The following is a 24,883-nucleotide window of genomic DNA, read 5'->3' as shown; positions in this document are numbered from 1 at the left end:
ACAGGCCCACTTTGGGGATGAGGCAGAGAAAGCAGCTCAGCAACAGCTAAATTACTCTTCCGTTATTTTGCATTGCCATCCATACACATCCCACACTGCTCCTTCCTTGCTCTGTCCACTTGGGATGACAGTTTATGCTGTTGCAGAAGTTTTCTGGGCAAGAACAGTTAGTTGTACCCAGGTCAACTGGCTTTTCATCGACAGAGCACTGATGGATATGGAGTCACACCTTCAAGGCAAGGAAAGGGCAGAGCAGGACAAACCTCAACACCTAAAGCAAGGCTGGAATATGTGACCCAGTATCAGAGATTTGTGCCTGGACCAGCCACTTTCTTAAGGCTAAAATAGCAAAGGAAAAAAAGCTCCCCAAGCAAACAAGACACATAGGAAGGGAGCGCTGCAGAGAGGCCGACTGGGGCTTCATTACCCCCTACGGCAGTCCGGCGTGTCAGCACCGATCACTCTCCTCAATACAGTTTATTGCAATCTCCAGCAAAGCGCTTTCACCCGCAGGTGCTCACACTGCCAGTGCTGCACAGCCCTGACGAGCATGCAAAGATGATGCATCAGCACAGGGCAGAAATGATGCTCTCTGAGCACTAAGTGTGAACCTGCCCATTCTTATCAAAGTCCCTATTGACTCAGTAAAACCACAATCTCTCGAGCAAAGCTACTTCTGCCAGTAAGACCGCACTCCTGCCCTTAGGGCATACGCAGCTTTATTGGCCTCTGCCTGTTGGTTCAGCTGTGCCAGGCTGGAAGGGATACCTCCATCGAAGACCTGCTTACACATTTCAGCCCTGTGCCATCCGAAACCAAAGCCAGGAAGCACAATGCCAGTGCATTAACTGGTGACAGTAAGCAGCTGATGCTGCCCACACCGTGCTTCATGTGCTAGATGGGGCTTTCCACCTCACCCTGGTCTGCATTCGGGGTCCTGTTCATAGATTTAACTGCAATGATATTTCTATCAGAGGCATCTTCAGAAAGACCATGATCTGGGAGCAAGTCTTTGGTGCCTGCTACACAAATGACACAGTTGTTGCAGTTGTCTGAACCTTCCCAAGTTCAACTGCCAGCACAACCTGTGGAGGGTGGAGACCCCCTTCTCACGGCACAGGTACTGAGAGATAAGGCAGCAACACCACAAATCCCTCCAGGCACTACTGGAAACAGGCTGAAGACACAGTCTCTCTCTTTAAGCAAAAGCATTGTCTTTGCAGGAGCAAAATTTGTCACTTTGGGAGGCCTGGCTCAAAGCTGACTGCATTTTGCTTACCTTTTTCCAGCACCCACATAAAACCACTATCTTCTACTGCCTTTCTAAACACAGTTAAAGTTTACTGACGAATCCCCATACAATCCATCTTCCACAGGGAACCTCAAGCAACCTGTCACATTGGTCAAACTCGCTCTACCAAGTCCATTTATCTCCACCACATCAGCTCCGAGTGTGCAAAAGAGCGCGAGCAAGCCCTGACCACTCCTACCCCCACAGACTGCTCCAGAAGGAGATCAGACCCACGTAGACAACCTCACCCAGCTATACAAGACAGCATGTCACCTGCTTCGCTCCCTGAGTGCATCACACTTGTCCTAACTGTCCTGCATGCTTAAATGACACCCCATGAACCACCCTGGAAGGACGACTGCAACATGGCCCAATGTGATGGATCCTAGAACAGGAGCAAAGCAAAGGAGAAGGTGAGGTGAAACCTTTTAGCTTCACTGCTGGTGTCAGAGAAGAAAGAATACAACAAAAACTCTCCCCTCCACATAAACGCACAACCCAGGGTTCCCCCATGTTAAGGATGCCACATACTTTGGCACGAAATCAGCCCCTAGGGATTGAAACTGCCATGGCAGAGCCTGTTAGCACTTACAGCAGCTTCCTTCAAAGGTTTCCAGTGCTTTGAACAAGACACAGACTGCCACGCTTGCATGAGGAGATGGGGACGATCTCTGGCACATTTCTGTGGGTCTGACTGCGCAGGGAGCAACCACAGGGCAGGAGCAACGTGGTCCTGAGCTAAACGTGGGGGGAGCCCCTGGGCTGGCCGTGCTCCTACCGCGATGCAGACCTGCACACACCCAGAGCTCCCTCCTCTGTGGTCCTTTCACGGCAAGGGCAGCCACAGCACAACCTGGCAAGGCACTGACTTCACTGCGTGCGGTGACGTGCCACAGCTGCCTCTCTTGACCACATCGCTGCCAGCCCAGGAAGAGGTGGGGGGACAGGCAAGCTGCCACAGCACCGCTCCCAATCGCACCCACATGGCGCCCAGCAATGCCCCCCACTCCCAGAGACAGACGGGGGGGGGGGGGCACACACATCAAATGTGATCACACCCCACGCAGTAACATCGTACGGTGCTGTACTGTAGGACGTGATGGCGTGTCCCCACCCCAGGAGCACGGCTGGGGGGAACGCAGTTGGCGTGAGATCACGCTGCCACTGCCCCACGCTCTGCTGTCCCCACGCCAGACCCCACTGCAGCATACGCAGCCTGTCCTTCCCCAAGGGGGGGCAAACAGCCTGGGGGTGCCCACGCAGACACGAGGACACGCTGGCACCATGTTGCGTTGGACCTTGTACCCCGCAGCATCGCATACGGTGTCCTCGTCCCCGCTGGGAAACCGGCTGGGGATGGGGGGCGGGGGGGGGGGGCGTTTGCAAGCAGACACCCCTTGACTCGCTGTGGGGCACACGAGGGTCCCCCTGTGCCCCCTCGTACACGGAGGGGGTCCCACGTCTCACACCATCACGTCTTCATCCTCACTGCACCCAGCCCCCCGTGAAACAGCCCGGGGAGGGGGATTGGAAGAAGGAGAAGGGAAAAGCGTTTTATTACACCGCATTGCACTGGCCGACGGCTCGCCCCACCCGGGGAACTGCGGGGGAGTGGGTGGGGGGGCCCTGCACGGAGCCCAGCACCCACCGCGCTGCGCCGGACTTCACCGCACCCCACGGTGGGGCAGCGGGGGTGGGGTGTGGAATGGGGGACACGCATACTTCACACAACCACCCTCTCAATGCACAGCACCGGGCCCCACTGCGGCTGCCCCCCGCCCCACGGAACCGGGCCCCACGGCTCCCCCTCCACGGGGCCAGGACCTACGGCAGCCCCCCCCCCCCCACCTCCCCCAACCCACCCCCGTATCTCCTTTCCCAACGGCGTCCTCCGAGAGCCCCCGCCCGGGCACGGCGGCCCCCTCAGACACCCCCCTCACGGACGCCAGGCCCCGAGGCGCTCCACCGGAGCTCCGGGCCCCACGGCCGGGACCCCACGGCCGGGACCCCCGACCCCCGACCCCCCCCCCCCCGAAGCCCCTCGTCCCGCCGGTACCTTGTACTTGCCGAAGCCGGCCAGCTGCTCGGCGGTCACGTACTCCATGGCGACCCCGGTTCCCGGTGCCCGGTGCCGGTCCCGCCGGTCCCTCCGCTCCGCGCCCGCCCAGGCCCCCGCCGGCCGCCGTAGCCCGCCTCTCGCCGCCGCATCGGCCCACCCGGCGTGGCCGTGACGTCACGGCGCCCCGCCCGCCGCATACGGCCAGGGGAGGCGAAAAGGGGGCGGGGCCGGGGGTCCGGCGGCGGAAGGGCGCCGCCTGCCGGGCGGGAGGTCGGCGGGGCTGTGAGGGGAGCGGTCGGTCCGTGGTGCTGGCTGGAGGGCGGCTCTGAAAAAAACCCGATTTTTGGGGGGAAATAAAAGACCTGGGGAGGTCCCGTAGGGACCAGGCAAGCGCGGAGGAGGGCGAGCCAGGCCTGCCTTGGGCAGTTCTCCCATGAGGAGGCGAGGGAGGCCGGCTTTCCCTGCGGAGATGGCTTCCCGCCTCGGCGAGGCCCGGCTCGCAGCCGGCACCCCGGCTCTCCCCGGGGACTGCTGACCCTTCCTTCCGCACCTGCGGGCGGGGAGGAGGTATCTGGTTAAAAAGAAACCCTTCCTCGGGGGAAGGGGAAGGAGCAGGGGCTGCCGCAGGCGGCTGGGGCTCTGCTGAGGGGACCGGCAGCAGTAGTGGGCTTGGCAGCGTTAGGTTTATGGTTGGGCTCCGTGATGGTAAAGGTCTTTTCCAAACCTAAATGAGTCTGTCTATCTTCTCCCAAGCGCCTCATCCCCCGTCGCTGTTTAACTGGGAGTTCTGGGATTTTTACGACTTTCCGCCAAATGGAAAGAAAAGCAGCAACAGTTTCAGTTTCCCATCTCACAGGAACGTCTACCCAGTCCCAGCCCTGCTTATTCCGCTTGGGCGTTCTGCTGCAGTTTTATCTTTTTTTTTTTTTTTAAGGACAGTGTCAGAGAAAGGTGATCCAAAGGGGCCAGAAGAGGGACCTTCCCAACACCGCTTGGACTGGGACCATCCCAGGCTCCATGCACACCGACGCCGGGACTGGCAGGGGAACCCCAGGAGCACGTAGGGCAGGGCTGGGGTGAAGGGAACCTATGGACCCCGCAGAGAACCCGTCCTCGTCCCACTGGCTCCAGGGACAGGTGGGACAAAGGATATATATTTGGGATCCTATGGGATGGGGGGAATGAAGGGAAGGGTACACACAGGGGAGGAGGGATGGGAAGGATAGAGCAAGGAGGGGGAGAAGAAGATAAAGCGAGGAAGGGGAGAAGAGGAAGCGAAAGCAAAGTTGGTACGCTCGGATCTCCCCATTTCCATTTCCAGCACCATCCTGGCCTCCTCCCAGCCTGCCACCCCAGCCCCGTCACCTGCCTTCTCCAGCCGCCATCTTTCACACCTTGTGCATCAGACAGACCCCCACCAGGCAGTTCCTGCTCAGCTTTACATTCACATCCCAACATCATCAGGTCTTTTGCCTTCCCTAACGATTCTGTCGAGCGAGTCGGTGTCACCGAGAACCTTAGTTACAGACAGGAGAGTTACTGCATCCCTGCGTCACTTGAAGGCATGTTCGCATTCCTTCCCACAGCAATGTCTGCAAGGAAGGACGTGCCACATGATCCCTCCGAGGGAGACACGGGCCAAGGTGGACTGGCAAAGACACCGAAAGGCGTGGGCCGCCGCGTAGAGTACTGGCTCCCTGTACTGGAGAAGGAGCTGGGAGTTACTGGCATACAGGCTTCGAGGCATCTGAAAGATGACGATCACCTAAAGCTTGCAAGCAATGCACAGTACACGTGGGAGAAAAAAGCCCAGAAAGAGTGCTTCGGGCACAGGGCAAGGCAAGGGTACCAGCACGGACCTTCCACTCGCCTGACACCCCAGCCCGGGCCCGAGGCCACCCTACTCACCGGCTGGTCCAGCTTGAAGTTTGCTAGTGAATTCACACGCACGCCCCATGCACACCCGGTTTGGGGGATACGGACACTCGCTCCCTGCCCAGCAGCCGGCACCAGGCACATGGGCTGAGACCCACAGTCCTGCTCCAGCTGCTGGTGCTCAGCCCTTCACTCCCCTCACTCACACTGGTCCCCCCCAGGTAGTTCATTTTCAGGACACGCACCATTCCCATCCCCGTGGCTGTAGGGTAAAGACCCCCACTTGCTCCAGTAGACTGGAGACCCCCCACTGAGACCCCCCCCCACTCACTCCGGTAGCTGACAGCATGGGCCAGAGGCACCTACACTCCCAGTCTAACTCCGGTAGCTGGCCCCAAATCCACTCGTACACACACATCTCTCACCAGTAACTGGCGCTTAGTCCTTGCAGCATGTGCTCACACAGTGATGGTGAGGTTTGCTTCCTGTCATTGTCTCCATGTCTGTTTTGTCAGGTCTGCGTCTTGGGTTTGGTTCCCCTTTTTTCCCTTAGTTTCCCAGCTGACCAGCTCCCCGATGAGATAACCTCGCTGGAATAAACCTTCTCACCCTCTCACTCATCAGTTAGTGTGACTGACCAGGCTTGGTTCCCACCACTGCCTCCCTTATCACTTGTCGGTCAAATTTGTTTAACTGGATGTTCTTGTTTACAGCTTCCTCCCCTCCTTATTATCCCTTGAGACATCGAAGAAGGTTCTTGACCAGACACCCTGAAAGGAGCAGACACTATCCTTCCACACGCCCTTCCACAGACCATCGCCCAGTTGCTGCCTGCCTGTCTTCACAGCACAAACACTGAAGTCACACACAACTGTGGCTCACCTGGAATTAAAGGATACAGAGACCAGTCTGGTCCAATTTGACTAGTTTATTAGCAAAGACTACAAGAGATTATAGTGAATCACCACTTTGGCCAACTCTCCAGGAGGGCTTGGTCCTTGGGTTTCCAGCGGCGTTGCAGGAACTGCACAGCAAAAACCACCAACCACCTCACTGGTGCAGTCCCAGCTGGTTACACGTTCTCCAGACCATGACTCCGTTGCCACCAGCCTGTCTCGACAGCACAAACACCAACGTCACACACTGCCGATGGCTGCCGAGGAAGCTGCAAAGATGCGTAATTCTCCACATTGGTCATCCAGAGGCTTTTGCTCAACAGCTAAGCAAATGGCAAGAGCAGTTGCTATTGTGGCTAAGAGCCGGAGGAAAGTTTCCCCAGGCCCAGGCACCTGAGTAGGAACAGCTCGCCTTAACATATGAAGTATAGCTAGTGAACATTGAGTTAAGCCACTACCTAAATCCACATAGGCTGTTGTGTTAACTGCTTTAATGACATCGGAGGCAGAACAGCTGCTGGTCTCAGTACTAGCTCAGTTTATCAATAAGGTATCGATAAGGGAATGATAATCCTGAAAAGCTAAACAGCACAGCTTGCAGCCAATGTTGAGCTGCTCTCAGATCCTGCAGCCCTTTCTTTAAGCGTGACAAGTACTTGCTGCCCGAAAACTGGGGTTTTACCAGTGTCACTTATTTTCTCATAGCAGCTGATAAAATTGGTACTTTCTAATGCTGTCTTTGCTCTCCATCTGGCACTTGGTCTTAATCTTGGCCATATGACTGCTCGCTGCAGGAATGTTTTGCTTTTTTGCTCTAAGACAAAGCGGAGGTAAATGTTTATGGCAAGAAGGGAAGAGGATGCTGACTTCATCATGAAGCAAGGAAATTTCTGAGTGATGGCAGAAGTAGCATGCCTTATTTCACCCAACTTTGTGAGCAATTAGATATTGTTTTCTTCATGTGGCTTGAGGTCGTAGTCATTATAACAACATTTTGTGGATAGACTTGTACTATGTTCTTCCAAAATGCAAAGCAGTTGCAGTTCTTCCTTCAGATCAACTTGACCTAAAGCTGCTCCAGTTCGTCAAGCGCTTCTTGCTTTGTCATTCGCTGCCATGAAGCAGGGATTTCTCCTTTGCCATGAAATTTCCCATTGTAACATTCTTCTAGCTCTGTCCTGAAATGGCACACAAACCATTTCCAGTACGCTTGCATGGATGGATCAGAAGGAATGTTCCAAGTGGAATAAGGAGGTCCTGCATCCCGGTATCTCTTGTAGGGGATCCATGTGTCTTCACCAATCCTGAATAAACAGTCACTTGCAACGCTACTAGAACAAATATCAATGACCAGATTGTCTGTTTTATGCCACTTGCATCCTGCCAAAACTTGTGGACGATGGAAGACAAGCTGATGGTCTCCGCTGTGATTCGGTATGGTGCTTGTGCAAACAGCCCCACAAAAGGGACACTGCTCCCAGCACCCTGCAAACTGTTCAGCCAGGATTGTGTGAGGCTGCGTTTCAAATGAGTTCATGTCAGCACTAGCAAGCTCTTCCTTGAGACGATCCTTCAGGGAAGCCAGTGCTTCTGTCATGGCATTATTCAGGAACTCTATGTCTGTTATCTCCTGATGCTCAATGCCTTTCAGGTCCCTTCTGGGCAAGCTTAGCACCTCTCCAAGTGCGCTGCAAAATTCATCCAGCCAAAGAGAGATTTTGTCTTCTCTGTCTTTTCTGTCTTTGACAGTGTTGGTTGATTTAAAAACAGCTGACTGGATGCTTTCATAGAGGTGAGTAAGGGAGTCATCTAAAAACTTCTCCAGCCTCCTGTTCTCATCTAAACAGTACATCTCAACACATGTCTCAATGTAATTCAGTAAAAAGTCTTCTGGGTGATTAAGGTACTCCTTGAAATCCTCAAAATCTTCTTCTTCTGCCAGGTATCTCAGTATGCAAACTTCCAGAGAGGATCTATTGCCATTGAAATCTGGGATTTTACCCTTCATGTCTCGAGCTATGGCAAGAGCTGTCCTCTCATAGACCGCCTGGTGAAGAGCCGGGGCAATCTTGTCACACAGGTAAACAGCAAATATTGTGATAGAAGTGGCTCCTCGGCAGGAAATCTGGAAACATTTAAAGAAATCTTCTCTCTTGCTCTCCAGGTAGATGGCTGGATCATTTGCTTTTTTGAATGCTACATGCATGGCTTTAAACCTTTCTGCTGCCATTCTGCACAGATACAGTGATAAATCTATTCTGTAATCTTTATTAAAACTATATTTTGCATTGCTAGGGACAGAGTTCATACCTTTCTGTACTTCATTTAGTATTTCATGAATAAAACTTCGATTATAATCCCTTTTCTCCTTTTCCTTCTTATCAATGTTTACCCTCACACACGCTATGATGTTATCTGTAATGCGGTGTATGTTGCTCACGTCAGCATCCTCAAAACTCATACTCAAGATGGCCCAACGGTTTTTCTTAGCGACATGTTTCTCCAAGTCAACAGAAAATACCCTGTGTTTGGGAAATGTCCTGATTCGTGCATGTAACTTAGGCTCCTTAAAGTGATCTAGAAGGACATCTTCTATTTCCACATCGATATCAACCTGTTCCAGAGGGGGAGCAGCAGAGGAGACTTCAGTAATCCAGCCTGCCCAGAGAGAAATAAAGTTGTCTCTCAGTTGTCTTTCACTTAGTCTCTGGCCTTTTAGAGACAGAGCCAACTGCCTACTCCTTTTCAGGAGCTCGTTTTCATATTCTAACTTCCTTTCATCCAGTTTACACTGGTTCTTCTTTAGTTCAATAAGATTCTCACACTTCTTTTTCGTTTCAAGAAGAAGAGACTCTTTTAGTTCTTTCAGCTTCAGTTCCGTGCTGCCTTTCCACTGGACCAGTGTCTCAGAGTCTCTGTCTTCACTGAAATACTTTTCCATGTCTTTCATGATGGCATCGCTTGTCCCTTGCACTAGTTTTTCAAGGTGTTCTGTGGTGACCTTCTGCAAGTCCCCATTCCGAATTTTATTGTCCAGTTTCATTTGCAAGTCTAAGATGTGACTCCTCAGCTGCCAGGTCCACTGACTAAATGCAGTTTCCAGTTTCTTGTACACAGCAATCTCCACTGAATTCTTGAAGCTGAAAATGAAGTTTTCGTTCAGCAAAGCATTCCAGAGGTCACTAATACGAACTTTCAAGCTTGAGAGCCTCAAAATGCTGCCCTGTGACTCCTTCGTGGCAGCTTGGAGAATTTTGCTCTTTAATTCCTGGACATTCTGGCTGTAGGTGGGGTTGGGTGGTGCCATTGGGGGGTTTCCTTCCCACAGGTGAGCAAAGTAATGGATGTGGGTGTTCACATCAAAGCGGATGACATCGCTGAAGCAGGAGACATCACAGAATTCCTGCTGGGCAGCTGTCACAGTCATTTCATCCAACTTTTCCTGCAGACGTCTTTGTCCTTCCATGTTCTGTTCCTTGGCAGTTATTTCTCCCACATTTTGGTGTACAAACAGGCAGCTTGGGGAAAGATTTACTTGCTTCATCCTCAGAAAAGCCTGCACAGCAATCTGAAGGACATCTTGCATTTCTGAAGGATTTTCTCCAAAGATATTGATCAAAGTCATGTTGCCGATGCCAATGACAAAGGTGGCCAGCTCATTGTCATGATTACGGGACTGTTTATTGGCCATCTCTATGGCACGAAGTCCCTCTGTGTCAACAACTAGCATGTAATCAAAGTCCAGATCTTGTTGCAGCTTCTCGTCCACTTTAATTAGCTGCATAAACGCTCCCCGGGTGCACCTCCCTGCACTGACGCTAAACTGAAGACCAAACATGGCATTCAACAGGGTTGACTTCCCTGTGCTCTGGATGCCAAGCACTGAGAGAACAAATACTCGTTTGTCCCCTAGCTTCTCAATTAATCTGTCAAAGATTGCTCCGATCCATCGTAATGGTACGTAAGAAGCATCACCATCCATCAGCTCGACAGGATGCCCTGAAACCATCAGATCAGCTGCAATTTCAGGTAGTTTGACACAACAGTTATCCTTTGAGTTCATTGATTCCAGAGCTTCATAAATCTGCCCTATCTCTCTCAAAATATGCTCAAGGCCAATGGATGAATCATTGATTTCACTGGAGAGGGCATCTAACTGACTCAGCAACAGAGGCTTCACATTGTTTTTTTCATTGGTTTTCTTTATTGCCAGGATTTGAGACCATAACTGGTGATACTCTCTCTTCAGTTCGTCAAGGCGACCAGAGGACAGGTCATCCATAAACACCTTCATCCACTGCAGGAAGTATTTCTTGGTATCTGCTGGCTGTGACTGGAGAAAGCCAAGGACTGATTTCATCAGCTGATTGAGGGGGAATGCCTTCTCTAGTTGCTTTCTTCTTATTGCTGACTTCTCTGACTCAATTTGGCTCCGATGATGCTCTATGCTCTTGTTCCTCTTTTCCTGCAAGCGAGTGAGTTCTTTGTCCTTTTTGCACCACGTGTACCACAGTTTTCCTTGAAGAGGCAGTAGCTGGGATTTGATCTCAGACGACTTCTCTTTCTTCAGAAGCTTCACCAGCGCCTCTGCCTTTTCTTTGGCTGTCACACACGCATCTGTATCTTCGTCGACTAAGAACCCATGCTTGCGAGCTTTGTCCAGGCAGGCGTCAAGGCTGAAAAGCATGTTAGACCCTTCCAGGAGATCCCTGATTGTTTTTGTCAGCTCGCCCATTAATTTTGCTTCGTTTCTGTTCTTGATACCTATTCTTATGTTTTGCCTAGATCGGCCAGCTGCAACATTCTCTTTTTCAGTGAAAAGACAAACCAAAGGCCTTTGCGACTGCCACAGGTCACGTAAAATTTTCTTCCCTTTCTCGTCATTCTGATCAGAGTTGGATATGAGAGCCACGTTCACAGCAGAGATCTCCTGTAAAAACTGCAGCTGCTCTTCGTGATCCCTTGCATCTCCGTGCAGGTTACAGAAAGCAACACAGCAGTCAAAGCTGTCATCGTCACTGCCCCGGGGACAGTACCAGGAGATCTCCACAACACCTTTCATCAGCAAACAGTCTTTGGTGCTGCCTTTGCAATGTCGGTGGAAAAAAGTGTCATGGTTTTGTTTGCTCAGCAGAGCATTCAGGATCTGAGACTTGGAAGAGGAGGGAGAACTGCCGATCCGTAGGAAGGACACAATGGGTGTCTCTGCCTGGTAAATGAGTTGGTTTTTGTAACTGTTAATTCTGGTCTGCTTTCCCGACTTCTCAGACCCTTTCCAGCTCTTTTTTATTTGGCTGAGGGACCAGAGGGGGAACTCTATCTGTGAAGTGCATGGGTTTGGTACCAGGAGAGGTAGCGCAAATTGGCAGAAAGCAAGCTTCGTTGAAATGTACTGTCTCATGAAATCATCAGCGCAATGAAAAATTGCCATCTGGAGGTCCATGGGGTGCACACTACTGTCCCTGGTTGCAGAGTCAGGGGCTTCTTCCTCCAAATCAGTGAAAAAGTCATCAAAGGACTGCGAGGGTTCACGCTCTTGCTCTGTGGTTTTTGGCACAGCTGCGAGTCCCGGGTTGCTGTCGTCCTTGCAAGTCAGGTACCTCACCCGATAATCCACAGTTAATAGCTTTTGCAAGAAGTAAAATGGTAGTTCATTGTCCTTGCTGGGCTGGCTGTCATGTAAAGATGTCTTGTATATGATGTGGAAATCTTCAGTCCCCATTTTTCTTGGATAGTGACTTTCTAGTCCAAGGCGCTTAAGTAAGTGGAGGAACTCTTGGTTTGCAATGGCTTGATTTGCTTTGGATTCGCTGCTGCCTGATTTGGAATTGGACTGACTGGAAGGCTCTGTTCTTTGGAAAGTGTCTTCCATATCTTTGATGATACTGTGTTTCTTCAGATCGTCACATGTGTCATCCAAGCGCCCACTGATGAGGGAATGCAAGTCACTTTCCAGCATCTCCCAGTCTTTGAATGTACTGTGCTTTTCAAGGAGAGTTTTTATTTCTGCGGACCATAAGTTTTTCATCTGATCTTCCATGAAAACTAAACGCTCATTCTTCTGCTCAGGGGACACCGCCTTATATTCAGATGTCACAGTTAGACCCGTCAGCAGCAGGAATGCCTGGGCTCTGTAAACATCTTGCTCCTTCAGACTCAGATACTCCTTATGTCCCATTTGGATTTCATTTATCATGAAGTTAATTTCTGGACATCCAAGGAGGTACTGAAAAGTGCTCCTTTCCACCTGGTATCCCACGCTGGTCGTAATTAAGAGCACCAACAGTTCTATGTCTTTCTGTGCCCTTTCCTGGAGAAACTGGAGTAAGGAATAAACAGCTAGCCTTGCAGTCAAGGTGGCTTTTATCTTTGCTTCGTGAATGGCAGATGCAGAGGTTTCGGGTGCGTAGGTGGCTTCCTGGATGTACTCCTTCATTTGCAGCAGTGTCTTGGTGAGATCTTCAAGCTCAGAAACATTGGGAGTTTCGGGAAGCATGTGCTCAGTATGGAAGATCCATTGCATAATGAAGGAAGACCTGGGGAAGTCCTTGACAGAATAGACATGAGGATCCAAGAGGCACCTCAACAGAGACTTGATGTAGGTGGTGTTTTCTGGAGGTGACTTCTCGCAAAACAGAACGGTATTCACCAGGAACTCCTGCAGTGCTTTGTCCGACAAGCATACGTTGATCCAAACACTATGGTTTCTGGTTTTTTCATTCAGATTCTGTTTGAAATCTATCAGCGTGAGCAGTTGCCTTTCATCCCCTGACACCTCCCAGGCCCTCACGCACTCCACGAAAGCTCTGGCCTCTTCCACTGCACTGACCAGTTCCTCTCCAAACATGGTGCCGACGCTGTGATTCGTTAGCACCTCGTACGCGGCCCTGAGGCTGCTGCTCATTTCATAGATGGACTTGAAATCACTTTTGTGATTGAACAGGATTATATCCCACACTGGGATCAGCTGAAAGCCTCGGTCGATAACGTGCCACGTTATGTTATTAGTTACAAGCCCCGATTTCCACTGAGGAAGAGAATCTGTCTCTGATGGGCCCCCTGTGGTGGCCACGTAGAGCTGAACCGCTGTGTGGGCACTCCTGCTGTCTCTTCCCTGAAAAGAAGCCTGTGAGCTGGATTTTGAAGCGTCCACGTCCGCTCCCACGCTGACACTGAAGCCGCTGTAGCTGGCCCCGACGTAGCAGTTCAGTGCTTCAGATGCTTGTCGCTTCACCTCTTCCCGCTGCTCAGCTCTGAATCCTTCCATGGATGCCTTCCACCAGAATATCCCCCCAAAGTGGAGGGGACCCTGGTTTACGTGGGACCCAAACCTGCTGAAGAAGCTCGCACACCTGCTCTTCAGCATGTGGGGCCTGTCTGCCTCCTGAGTGATGCTCAAAAGATGCTCGATGTCTTGCAGCTCCTGCAGGGCCGCATCCGAGAGGCGAAGCTGGTGCTTTTGGAAGTAGCAGGAGGCCAGCGGGATGTACTGGTACTTGGTGGTGCATATGTAGCTCTGCTCAGAGCGGGACTGGTGGGTGTCCTCTGACTGCAAGGACCTGCTGTAATCTACACCAGCTTCCACATTAAACCCCCAGAACCCGGCTTTGGCAGCAACGCTGATGCTGAACCCCAGCTTCTCCATGGACTTGGTGAAAGTGGCTTCTGCTGCAGAGGAGGAGAACTCCTTCCTCTCAAGCAGCGACCCTTGCTCTGGACTGGCGAGCTTGAATCCGTCGGGAACCCCGATGAGCTGGTCTCGCCTTGCCAGCACATCCGCAAGGCTGTTCGTTCTGTAAATGCCCTGCAGGGCCAGTCCCCCCGACGCCCGCCTCAGGACCTCCATGTCGGAGAGGTTCTGACCCTGGCCCGCTGACAGCTCCTGCTGCTCCAGCTGCTTCCGGATGCTCTCCAGCACATCCACCAGTGACTTCTCTGGTGGTGCCCAGTACTCTTTGGGAATCTCCATGGCTTGCCACAGAGCCTCCTCTTTCTGTCTTATAACATCTTTGCTGTGGCTGCGGCTGTTGCGCATTTCTTTCAGCTCCTTCAGGGCGAGCTTGGCCGCTTCTTGTCTCTGCTTTGTTAGCTCCAAGCGCTCCTTCTGCAGCTCCTCAAAAGTTGCTTTGCTGTCTGTTAGTTCCAGGAGTTTTCGGAGCGCCTTTGTTTCCCAGGGGTACCGTACTTCGCACTCCAGCTTAAGGTAGTCCTCATACTGCAGATGTTTCAGGGCTTCTCTGGACTTGACTCCCAGTATCTGCGACAGTTTGGGGAGCCAGTATCCATCATCTAGTCCTTCTTTCTCACATGCTTCTGCCAGTAGTCTTTTAGCAAGATGTGCCTTTTCATCATCCTCTAGTATGTCCTCCTGTGAACCCATGGCTGCGGAAGAAGAAAACAGACTTTCTTTAAGGTATGTTGTAAGAGGCCGGGGCCTCTTATAAGAGGGATCTCCAGCAGCTCTGGCCCTGGGGATTCCTCCTACCCGGCTGCTGGAGCCCAGCCTGGTGTCCCGGGACGATGGATGTGCCTGCTGCTTTACCATTTGCAGGTTCAACCCTGGAGCTGAGTGTATATCCCAGAGACAACACTCACAGACACACACACACGCTCTCTGTCTTGGCCACGCAACCTGCCGTGGACAAGGTGCTGCTTTCAACAGTGCCCATGACTACCCAACAGGACTTATAAACACATAAGTACAGGCAGCTGTGGGCATTCCTGAATCCCTTGAGCACCAGCACAGCCCCTCTGTCCATCCAACACCCCTGCCTGCATCCTGCACCCTCTTACCAGCCCCACGGGTCTCCTGCTCGCTGGCTGGTCCAGCTTGGTGCTCACCAGCAGACAGAGGTACGCACTCACACACTCATCTCACGGGCACCCCATGCACACAGGACACACTCACCCCAAATACCCAGCACCAGGCACACAGGCTGTGACCCGTGGTCCCGCTCCAGCTGCCGGCGTGGAGCCCCTCACTCGCCTCACTCATGCCCGTTCCCCCCAGGAGCTGGTTCTCGGGACACGCATCGTTCCCACCCCAGTGGCTGGGAAAAATCCGAGTTGTTCCCATCCAGAGCTGTGCCTGGAGCATCCCGTTGGCCCATTGTTAGTGACTGGAGACTTTGGGTCGTCGGCATTGTCTCCGGGACCCCCTGTCTATCCAGTCTGCGTCCCTGTGTGGTTTTGTTTATCATTTCTCCCTTCACTTAGTATCCCATATGCACTGGAAAGGTCCTTGACTGCTAACCTTAATGGAGCTGATGCTCTCACTGTCCACGTGCCTTTATGCCTCTTTTTTTTTTTTAAACTGTGATACAAACCTGGTAATTGTCTCTGTCTCAATTTAGTTGGATACTGAAGAGATTTATTCAGTGCACAAAACCTTCCCGTGCATTCAGCTTTCGTCCCACCACCGACACAAGACTCTTACCAACACAGGTATTGATCTAAGGTGCTTGTCACGGGGCTCTTGGACCCTTTCAGAGCCCTTAGTGTCAGCTTTGCCTTTAAAGTCAGTGAAGACTTAGGCAATATGCTCAATGGATGCTGGGTCTGATTCATCTCACCTCACAGCAGATGCTCCTTTTGGTCAGATGTTTGACTTTCCAGAGGACACAGGCAGCCAAGGTCCCCAGCTCAGCTGAGACAGCACATCGTCACACAGCAGGCCTGGTAGGCAAGGCTGGGGTGTTAAGAAGAAGATCATAGAATCGTTTAGGTTGGAAAAGAGCTTTAAGATCATCGAGTCCAACTGTCAACCACACCCACTAAACCACTGAACCATGTCCTGAAGTGCCTTGTCTACACTTTTTGAATACCTCCAGGGATGGTGACTCAACCCCTTCCCTGGGCAGCCTGTTCCAATGCCTGACAACCCTCTCAGTAAAGAAGTTTTTCCCAATATCCAATCTAAACCTCCCCTGCCGCAACTTGAGGCCATTTCCTCTCGTCCTATCTCCAGCCACCTGACAGGATTGACCAGCACCCACCTCACTACAACCCCCTTTGAGGTAGTTGGGGACCACCTCAAGAATTCAGGAAGAAAAACACCAGGAAGGAAAGGCCCAAAATCCTAAAGGAGAAGACTAGACAGTCAGGAGATGGTGTCCTGGTTTCAGCTGGGATAGAGTTAATTTTCCTTCTAGTAGCTGGTGTAGCGTTATGGTTTGGATTCAGCGTGAGAGTAATGTTGATAACACGCTGATGTTTTCAGTTGTTGCTAAGTAGTGTTTAGACTAAGGCAAGGATTTTTCAGCTTCTCATGCCCAGCCAGCAAGAAGGCTGGAGGGGCACAAGGAGTTGGAAGGGGACACAGCCAGGACAGCTGACCCCAACTGGCCAAAGGGGTATTCCATACCATGTGACGTCATGCCCAGTATATAAACTGGGGGGAGTTGGCCGGGGGGGGCAGATCGCTGCTCGGGAACTAACTGGGCATCAGTCAGTGAGTGGTGAGCGATTGCATTGTGCAATCACTTCTTTTGTATATTCCAATCCTTTTATTATTGTCATTTTATGATTGTTATTATTATCATTATTATTTTCTTCCTTTCTGTCCTATTAAACTGTTCTTATCTCAACCCACAAGTTTTACTGTTTTTTTTCCCCGATTCTCTCCCCCATCCCACTGGCTGGGGGGGAAGTGAGTGAGCAGCTGCCTGGTGCTTAGTTACCGGCTGGGATTAAACCACGACAGGTGGCAATCCATCGACACGGAGGATTCATTCCAGGGAGCAGTGGAGGCCATCCTTTCTCCACCAGTGATGATTGCCCAGCCAGCAAAGACTCTTCAGGGCCTTTTTGGGGTGGTGACCAGGCTAGGGTTTCACCTGGGACCTAAACCCACGTACCCATTGTGTACGTTAGCCCAGGGACAGTTTGCAAAGTACGTATCTGCTCCTTCAAGAGTCTCTTCTGCGCACAGCAAAAGGTGCCAGAAGGTGCCTCGGGACAGGACTGTAATGCCTGTACACCATAACAACATCGCAAGGAGGAAGACCAAGCCTGCCCATGAAGTCCAAGCTCAATCGGACTCTAATTTAAGAAAGATCCCCCCAGCATCGGTATCCGCCCCCAGTACCCAACTGCTGCAAATATTCTGATAAAGAAATCAGAATTTAGTCACATAGAAGAGTTAGGTTTGATTAAGAAGTAAAATTGTGAAGCATAATGTATAGGATTGTTAAGTTTCAAATGTAGCCATAGAAACTTTAGGAACTGTGTTATGTGTGACTATAGGAACCTTAATATTGTTGAAGTTTGAAATAGCTAACCATAGAAACCTCACCAGGAAGTTACTGGTTTTTCTATGTTTTGTTTCAAGAAACTAAGGAAACTGTCATGGACACCAGTTATGCTGCTCGGAAACCCCCTTACCCTTCCCATCTCGATTTGAGTATCGAAGACTCCAATCAGTAGAGCTAAGTGTAACTGACCAATGGTTGTTTTTAAATAAGAATATTGATAAGGTTATATAATCAAAGGACCAATCATTATAAAGGTTAAATTTAAGAGCGAGCATAGTATGCATTTTTATGTAAAGAGCTTATGTAACAACGACCTGACAGAAAAAGTCTATAAAAACGGATGGATTTTGATACTAAGTTGGACACGCCTTTGGAGGAGCAATCCCCCATGTCGCCAGTGCTGCAATAAACAAAGTGCCTGCTTCTTAACTTCACGTTGGTGTCAAGGAGTTTTATTCTGGATCTCGGTAACACAACTACCAGCTGACCTCTCAGATACTGGCCCTCCTGCCAGCACCATGCAGCCACCAGCAAGGGAGGGTTGGGGGCTCACGCCTGCTTTCTCGAGGGGAGAAGATGTGGAAGGATGGAGAGCAGGCCGAAGGATGGAGAGTAGGCTGGTCTGTAAGAGCAAAGCCTGGAGACCTGTGGAAAAGTCCCAGCTCCAGATACACGGGCTGTCCAGTTAACATCTGTGCTCTCTGGTCAGGCTCAGCCAGCCTCAAGACAAAGTCTGGACGTGGCAGAGCCTGGGGGAGCAGCACTGACAATGTGGCAGCTCGTGCCACGTCCCACCACTGCCCAAATCATGCATCTGCTGCTGTGGGTGAAGCTCAAGCCCCCGAAGAGAGCGGGAGAAACACGAGGGGGGTTGACCCCACCAGCAACTAAGCACCCACCAGCAGCTCGTGCATTCCCACCAGCGGGACTGGGGAGAGAAGTGGAAAAGCAAGAGCAAGAAACACTCCTGGGTCAAGATAAGGAGAGTTTAGCAAGCGAAGGAAAGCTGCACGTGCTCGCAAAGCAAAGCAGAGTGTTTATTCACTACTTCACATCGGCGGGCAGATGTCCAGCCGCTCCCTGGGAAGCAGACCCTCAGCGCACGTGATGGCCGCAGCCACCAACATCTCCCTCCTCCTCTCCAGCTTTGATTGCTGACCACGACGCCATGCGGTGCGGTCCACTTGGGCACCTGTCCCGGCTCTGTCCCCTCCCAAATTCTCACCCGTTGGCCCATTACCGACGCTATTTCAGTCTCAGATGCCCGAAACAGCACCACACGGCTGCAACTGAGAACATTAACTTCAGCCCAGCCGGACCCTGAACTAGCACCCAGGCACACTTGGAAGTCCCAGCATGGCTTCACATTTCTTCAAGAGTAAGGAAAAACCACATACAATTGCGTTAGTGCTCTCAGAGGATGACTAAGCATATTTATGGAATTACTCAGGATTGCTTTCTTCCTTGGAAGTGAATGAGGGAAGCAGGAAGGCTGGCAGCTTGACCTGCCACGGGACTGCCTGCACCCCGTTTCATGGCAGCAGCCCCTTTGAGAGTGTTTTCCCCAGCCCTGCGCAGGGGAACTGGGCTCTGGAAGCGCTTGTGCCTTAGGGAGACCAGAGACTGTAGGAGATGCTGGAGGAGGTGAATCCCACCATCACTCCGTAGGGAGGAAAAGGAAGAACTCTCCCCTCTAGGCTTGGGGACAGAGCAGGATGTCCCACGAACGGCACTCGTTACCCCAGTGCTGCCACGCTCTCTAACGAGCGGCACGGGAGGCAGGCACCACCACCCAAGCGACCCATGCACCCCAGCAGCCGTCGCTTCTGCACCCCTGTTAATGCTGACAGAGAGCATGCCACGGGAAGGGTTATTATCAATGATGTTCCCCAAATTAGCCGTTGCAGCCTCCGAGGCCACGGGAGGGCCCACAGAGCTGCCTTCCCACCTCCCCAGTTTTGCTCTGACACGTCCCAGCCCTGTCCCCTGTCTCCAGAGCAGGGAAGCAAATGGCATCAGGGTGCAGGTCCATGCACAGCTCCGCAGCCGCCCCAGCCCCTGGCCCGCAGCCCAGCTGGGCTTTAGGCGAGCGCACCCATCCTGACTCACCGTGGGGCTGGGTAGCGCCTGGGGTGGGCAGGATCAGGCCTGGCTGGGGGGAGCATTGATGGCTCCCCCCCCCATCCAGCCCTGCTGCCAGCTCTTGAAGCCAGGCTTTGCACCTCCGCAGACATCAGTCTGCCCTGAATCCCGCCGGCATGTCTTCTCCTTCCCCACCTACTCCTGCTCTGAGCCCCTTGCCTCCTTCCTGCCCTCCCAGTTCAACCCTTGCAGCCACACACGCCTTGAGCTTCCTCAAACAGGCTGGCGAGCAAAGGCTGCTTCCTCCATCCCACGCTCGGAGCAGAGACCATTCGCCTGCTGCCCTAAAACCCCTTATTCCTTCCCTGGCATCTCTCAAGGGACGGGAAAACAAATGAAAGACAAAGCAGAAGCCAAACAAGATCCCTGCTCTCGCTGATCCCCAGCTCCCAGCATCCCAGAGCTCATCAGCAAGTTCCTACCGTCTTGGCGGCTCCCAGGCTGGTGTCAGCCCAGCCTAGCCCCTCTCTTTATAGAGCCGACCGGTCTCCAAAGTGGCTTGGTGCTTCCCGTTCATAGAGGCAGCGAGGAGGGCTTCCACCTTCCTCGGAATCAGCTCACTGCCTGCAGAAGAGTGTGAAAGCGAAACTTGGCAGCTGCTGCCTGCGCTGGAGCTGAGCCAGGCAGATCAGAAGGCAGCAGCAGCCCCGGGTATCCACATCAGGCTCCCAAATCGTGTCCTGGGCTCTGCACAGGGGTGCCCGGTGCGCCCATCCAGAGCTGGTGGGGTGCTGGCAGAGCTGCCGCCTGTAATCAGGGAGAAAGCGGCAGGGACTGGGCAGCACTTGGGGCTTTTGGCTGGAAACCTCCCCAGCCTGCTCCTCTTACTCATGAATCATCGAATCACAGGATGGTTTGGGTAGGAAGGGACCTTTAAAGTAATCTAGTCCAACCCTCCTGGAATGAGGGAAGGGACATCTTCAACCAGATCAGGTTGCTCAGAGCCCCGTCCAACCTGACCTTGAATGGTTCCAGGGATGGGGCAGCAACCACCTCTCTGGGCAACCTGGGCCAGTGTCTCACCACCCTCAGCGTAAAAAATGTCTTCCTTATATCTAGTCTGAATCTCCCCTCTTTTAGTTTAAAACCATTACCTCTTGTCCTATCACTACAGGCCCTTGTAAAAAGTCTGTCCCCATCTTTCCTATAAGCCCCCTTTAAGTACTGGCAGGCTGCTGTAAGGTCTGCCCAGAGCCTTCTCTTCTCCAGGCTGAACAACCCCAACTCTCTCAGCCTGTCCTCATAGCAGAGGTGTTCCAGCCCTCAGATCATCTTCGTGGCCTCCTCTGGACCCGCTCCAACAGGTCCATGTCTGTCCTGTGCTGAGGACCCCAGCGCTGGACGCAGGACTCCAGGTGGGGTCTCACCCGATGGGAGCAGAGGGGCCGAATCCCCTCCCTCGACCTGCTGGCCACGCTGCTGGGGATGCAGCCCAGGACACGGCTGGCTTTCTGGGCTGCCAGTGCACATTGCCAGGTCACGTCCAGCTTTTCACCCACCAGTCCCCCCAGGTCCTTCTCTGCAGGGCTGCTCTCGATCCCTTCAGCCCCCAGCCTGTGTTGATACCGGGGGTTGCCCTGACCCACGTGCAGGACCTTGCACTTGGCCTTGTTTGAACCTCAGGAGGTTCACACAGACCCACGTCTTGAGCTTGTCCAGGTCCCTCTGATTGGCACCCCGTCCCTCAGGTGTGTCAACCACCCCGCTCAGCTTGGTGTCATCTGCAAATTTGCTGAGGGGGCTGGTCCGGGGCTGCCTCAGGGGAATCCCAAAGGCACCCCATGGGCATCACCCCTCCAACCACAGCCCTGCACCCAGGGTCCCCCCAAACCTGCTCCCCCCAGACCCGCCTTTGCCCTACCCAGCTGATGCTGCCTACCCAGGGACTCCCCCACCTCCCGGACCCCCTCCCTCTTTGGGGGGTCCACAGGATCCGGTTGGAGCCCCCTGACTTCTCAGACCACACGAGACTCGGGGTGCCATGGGAGGGTATTGCAGGGGGAAGGACCGCTCGTGCCCCCCCCCCGGGGAATCAGGTCCCAGGGACGGATCCTGCCCCACCAGCTCACAGCCGCCCGGGAAGCCTGCCTGGTGGCGGCAGTACCGGCACGGGGGATGGCCACCTTCCCACTGCTGCAAAGGTTTAGGGCTGGGAAAATACCAGGGGAGAGCAGGCTGCAGCCTCCCTCTCCCGGGCTGCGGTGGGCTTGGGCTTTCAGCCCCGAGTGAAATCTGGGAGCGGAGACCCCTCTGTCATCGCCAGGAAGGTGTTTATTGTGCTCCTCCTGCCAACCCCGGGCACCGAGGCGACGGATTTCCCCATTGCAGCAAGGCGGGACCTTGCCCCCCACCACCACGCTTGCCCCTCTGCCCCACGGATGGACGGCCCACTGTGCCCCATCGCCGGAGGGTCACTCCTGGGGCCGGGCTGCCCCGTGGTTGCAGCAGGGTCCTGGGGGACTGGTAGGACTCCCCCCAGCTTGCCAGAGCTGGTGGGACCCCATGGGAGCCGGCAGCGGCACGAGGGGCAGCCACCTTCAACTTGTGCTGCTGGGGACCCGGTGACCGCTTCTCCCTGCCTCGCCGGCCAGGTCTGGGCTTCTCGGGGGGACACGGTGACCTCGGGGCTCCCTCCAGCACCGCTCCTGCCTCGGGTGTTCAGTTCCAGCTGCTGCTTTGTCCTCCCATGGCGTCACCTCTCCTCCCGCAGGCTCCGGGACATCCATAGGGACACCACCTTCACTCTGGGGAGAGAGGTGATGGTGACCACCTGGGGGGACCTGCCCGCGCAACCCCCAGCATCGTCACAGCCAGTGCCCACCCTAAACCCACGGCCCCGGGGGTGGAGGATGCTCACCCCCAACGATGTTCAGCAGCTCTTCGAGCTCCTGCTGCAGCCGCAGTCGCAGCAGTTCCCGCAGCAGCTCCCGGCGCCGGCTCCGCGGGGCCACCCCCATGCGCCGCAGGGTCCCCTCCGTCAGCCGCAGCAGGACCCGGCCCGAGACGGCGTGCTCCTGTGCCAGCTCCGCCAGCTCCCGGGTCCCGCTCCGCGCAGCCAGCCAGGCACCCACCTCCGCCACCGTCCACTGCCCCGCCGGGCGCTGCTCCCACTGGGCCCCCTCCGACACCTGCGCCGGGAGGAGAGGGGTGAGCTGGGATGTCCCCTCGTCCCCCAGCCTGTCTCTCCAGCCCCACGGAAGCTATAGGGTCAAGCTGGCTCCTCCATGCCGCAGTCCCCCCTACCCAGCCTGAATGTGACCCTCAGTCCTATCCCCGCACCTGACCTTCACATCCCCATCCTCCACCCGTGGGGGGTCCCCCAACCGCCAGGACCCAGCCGCAGTTATCCGTGGGGCATCTCCAGCCCCTGAACCCCTGCCCACGCTCACCTCGGCCGTTGGGCATCCTTCCAGCAGTGCCTCGGCCCCATCCTGCACCCGTGTGTCCATGTGGGGCAGGGTGCAGGGCAGCTCAGGCTCCCTGCAAACGGGGCTTCATCAGCCGGGGGTCCCATGGCTTGCCCCCGGACCAGACCCACCGTGTCCTGCCAGCCAAATAACCCCCCCAGCCCCTCGCCACGGCAAAGCGCCCCATCCCATGGTCCCTGCCCACTGCTGCCTCCCCGGGAGGATGCGAGTGGCCATCCTCCTCGATGCCACCCGGTCCGTGCCCCCCGGCCCCCCCAGCAGAAGGGGGCTGCTCACCGGGGTGCCGGGCCGGGGGCCACAGCGAGGCCCCGTTGCCCATCTTGCCACGTGGGCGTGCAGAGCCCAGCGCACCCAGGAGGTGAGATCAGCCCCGACTCGCCCATGCCCACCACCTCTGTGAGCCTGGGGGGGGGGGGAACTGGCACAGCACAGCTCCCCCAGCCCAGCCAGGACCCCTTCCCCAGCCTGACCCACCTCCTCCTCTTCACCGCCCTCCACTCCGGGTCGGCACCGAACACCAGGAGAGCGAAAGAAACCTTTGCCCCAGCCCTGCCTCTGCGGGCCGTGCACGCCCCGACAGCCCGGCTTCCCCCCCGGCAAAGAGCACCGCCAGGCTGCGAGGGGCTCCCCGCCATTTCGGGGAGCCGAGGGTCAGCGCCAGGCTGGGTCAGAGGAGAGCAGAGCTGGGTTCTGTCTGTACCGGGAGCCGGTGAAGGAGTTCTGCAAAAGCTCTTCCATCTCCCCTCCCGCTTCCCTGCAGCCAGCCTGCCCAGTTTGCCCCGAGCATCTTCCCGGCACGGACCACCACCAGACTCACTGGAGCAGCTTCGCCTACGACGAGGACGGTGGCGGCGAGGGTCCCGGCAGGGACACAGGAGAGGCACCGGCAGAGCAGGCGGGAGGAGCGGGATGAGCCTCAAGGATGAGTCACATCCCGAAGGGCTGCGGCCCTGCCCTGCCGAGCGTGTAGGGACCCAGCCACCGGCTGCAACAACCCATGGAGCTGCTCTCCTCCCCTACATTCCCCGAGACCCTGGAGGGGGATTAAATCCCCCAAATGACTCTGAAAATGATCCACTATGGAACAGGCAGGCCAGAACAGTCGGAACAGGGCCACGGGGCTGCAAGGGCTGCCCCAGCACACCGGCAACACGCTTGCACCTGAGCCGTGGAAGTATTTCCCACCGTCTCCCAGACAGAGCACAAGCAACGTCTTCCCAGCCCCAAACACGCCAGCACCGAGCAGCGTACACGCTTCAGCTCCCTCCGGTTCCTGCAGCAAGCCCTATCCACAGCTTTTCCCCCAGCACAGCCACAACGGCCCCCTCCGGGCTTGCAGCGGGGGTGGTTTTGCCCCCACCATCCACCCATTGCTGCAGATGGGTCCGTGCCCACAGCGGCAGGACGAGCGGGCTTAGCCTCATCAACAAAGCAAGCAGCTAACTGTTTTTATTGCGTGGTGCTACGTTATCTTCAAAGGCACCCACAAAAGCAAACAGGCCCCTTCTCCCCTCACCCAGGCGGTTCCCACTTGCACCCACAGCCACCTCTCTGCGCCGCATTCCCACCAGTGCAGAGTTGCAGCATTGCACAAGATTTCCAACCAGGAATAAACAAGAACCACCCACTGTCGCACCCATCCTTTATCTCAGGTGCATCTCCTGAGCTGCAGGGCTGTACAGCAGCTGGTGGGTCACAGAAGCTGTTTCTTTCATACGAAGGACTTGAAGGTTTTTGCAAGTTGTTTTAGAAGAATCTCTATTTCCTGGCAAGTAACACAAGCCATCCCCAGCTAACAAAAACAGAGATGAGCGAGGAAAATAACCCAGAACATTAACCAAAAGGGCAAGAACAACCGCCTCGTCTTCCCAAAACCTTGGGAGAAAGACCACAAGCCTGCACACCTGAAGTTTATCAACTTGATTCTGCATAAGCATTAC

General features: G+C 54.3%; 3 protein-coding genes across 5 annotated transcripts in view; all 3 read right to left on the bottom strand.

The window, feature by feature from the left end:
• SELENOI (selenoprotein I) overlaps positions 1 to 3,497 on the bottom strand; it is a 31,646-nt gene extending 28,149 nt beyond the window's left edge. For both annotated transcript variants that reach the window (XM_052809635.1, XM_052809636.1), the window contains exon 1: positions 3,348 to 3,497. In XM_052809635.1, the coding sequence (XP_052665595.1) occupies positions 3,348 to 3,395 (48 nt within the window). In that variant the 5' untranslated portion in view covers positions 3,396 to 3,497. The remainder of the gene's footprint in view (positions 1 to 3,347) is intronic.
• Positions 3,498 to 6,138: 2,641 nt separating this feature from the next.
• LOC128151982 (interferon-induced very large GTPase 1-like) lies at positions 6,139 to 20,245 on the bottom strand. 2 transcript variants are annotated; one of them, XM_052809877.1, is made up of 3 exons: positions 19,938 to 20,245; positions 15,694 to 15,809; positions 6,139 to 14,503 (listed from the first exon to the last, which is right to left on the bottom strand). In XM_052809877.1, the coding sequence occupies exon 3, from the start codon at positions 14,499 to 14,501 to the stop codon at positions 7,188 to 7,190; it is 7,314 nt and encodes a 2,437-aa protein (XP_052665837.1). In that variant the 5' UTR covers positions 14,502 to 14,503; positions 15,694 to 15,809; positions 19,938 to 20,245; the 3' UTR covers positions 6,139 to 7,187. The 2 variants fall into 2 exon arrangements, with proteins under 2 accessions (XP_052665837.1, XP_052665835.1); XM_052809875.1 differs by lacking the exon at positions 15,694 to 15,809.
• A 1,822-nt stretch (positions 20,246 to 22,067) lies between these two features.
• LOC128152226 (sterile alpha motif domain-containing protein 12-like) lies at positions 22,068 to 22,990 on the bottom strand. The gene is made up of 3 exons (XM_052810327.1): positions 22,905 to 22,990; positions 22,373 to 22,643; positions 22,068 to 22,259 (listed from the first exon to the last, which is right to left on the bottom strand). Exons 1-3 carry the CDS (start codon positions 22,962 to 22,964, stop codon positions 22,255 to 22,257), a joined length of 336 nt encoding a protein of 111 aa, XP_052666287.1. The 5' UTR covers positions 22,965 to 22,990; the 3' UTR covers positions 22,068 to 22,254.
• Between the last annotated feature and the right edge of the window lie 1,893 nt (positions 22,991 to 24,883).

Source organism: Harpia harpyja, chromosome 15 (assembly GCF_026419915.1).
Source record: "Harpia harpyja isolate bHarHar1 chromosome 15, bHarHar1 primary haplotype, whole genome shotgun sequence".
Lineage (NCBI taxonomy): Eukaryota > Metazoa > Chordata > Aves > Accipitriformes > Accipitridae > Harpia > Harpia harpyja.
The sequence above is the reverse complement of the archived record's forward strand: the minus strand, read 5'-3'. Positions and strand labels throughout refer to the sequence as shown.

Bases quoted from the DNA above. Each gene is read 5' to 3' on its own strand.
- LOC128151982 (XM_052809877.1), bottom strand. From the start codon at position 14,501: ATGGGTTCACAGGAGGACATACTAGAGGATGATGAAAAGGCACATCTT.
- LOC128152226 (XM_052810327.1), bottom strand. From the start codon at position 22,964: ATGGACACACGGGTGCAGGATGGGGCCGAGGCACTGCTGGAAGGATGC. The intron at 22,644-22,904 runs GTGAGCGTGGGC...CTCCCGGCGCAG, and splicing joins AAGGATGCCCAACGGCCGAG to GTGTCGGAGGGGGCCCAGTG.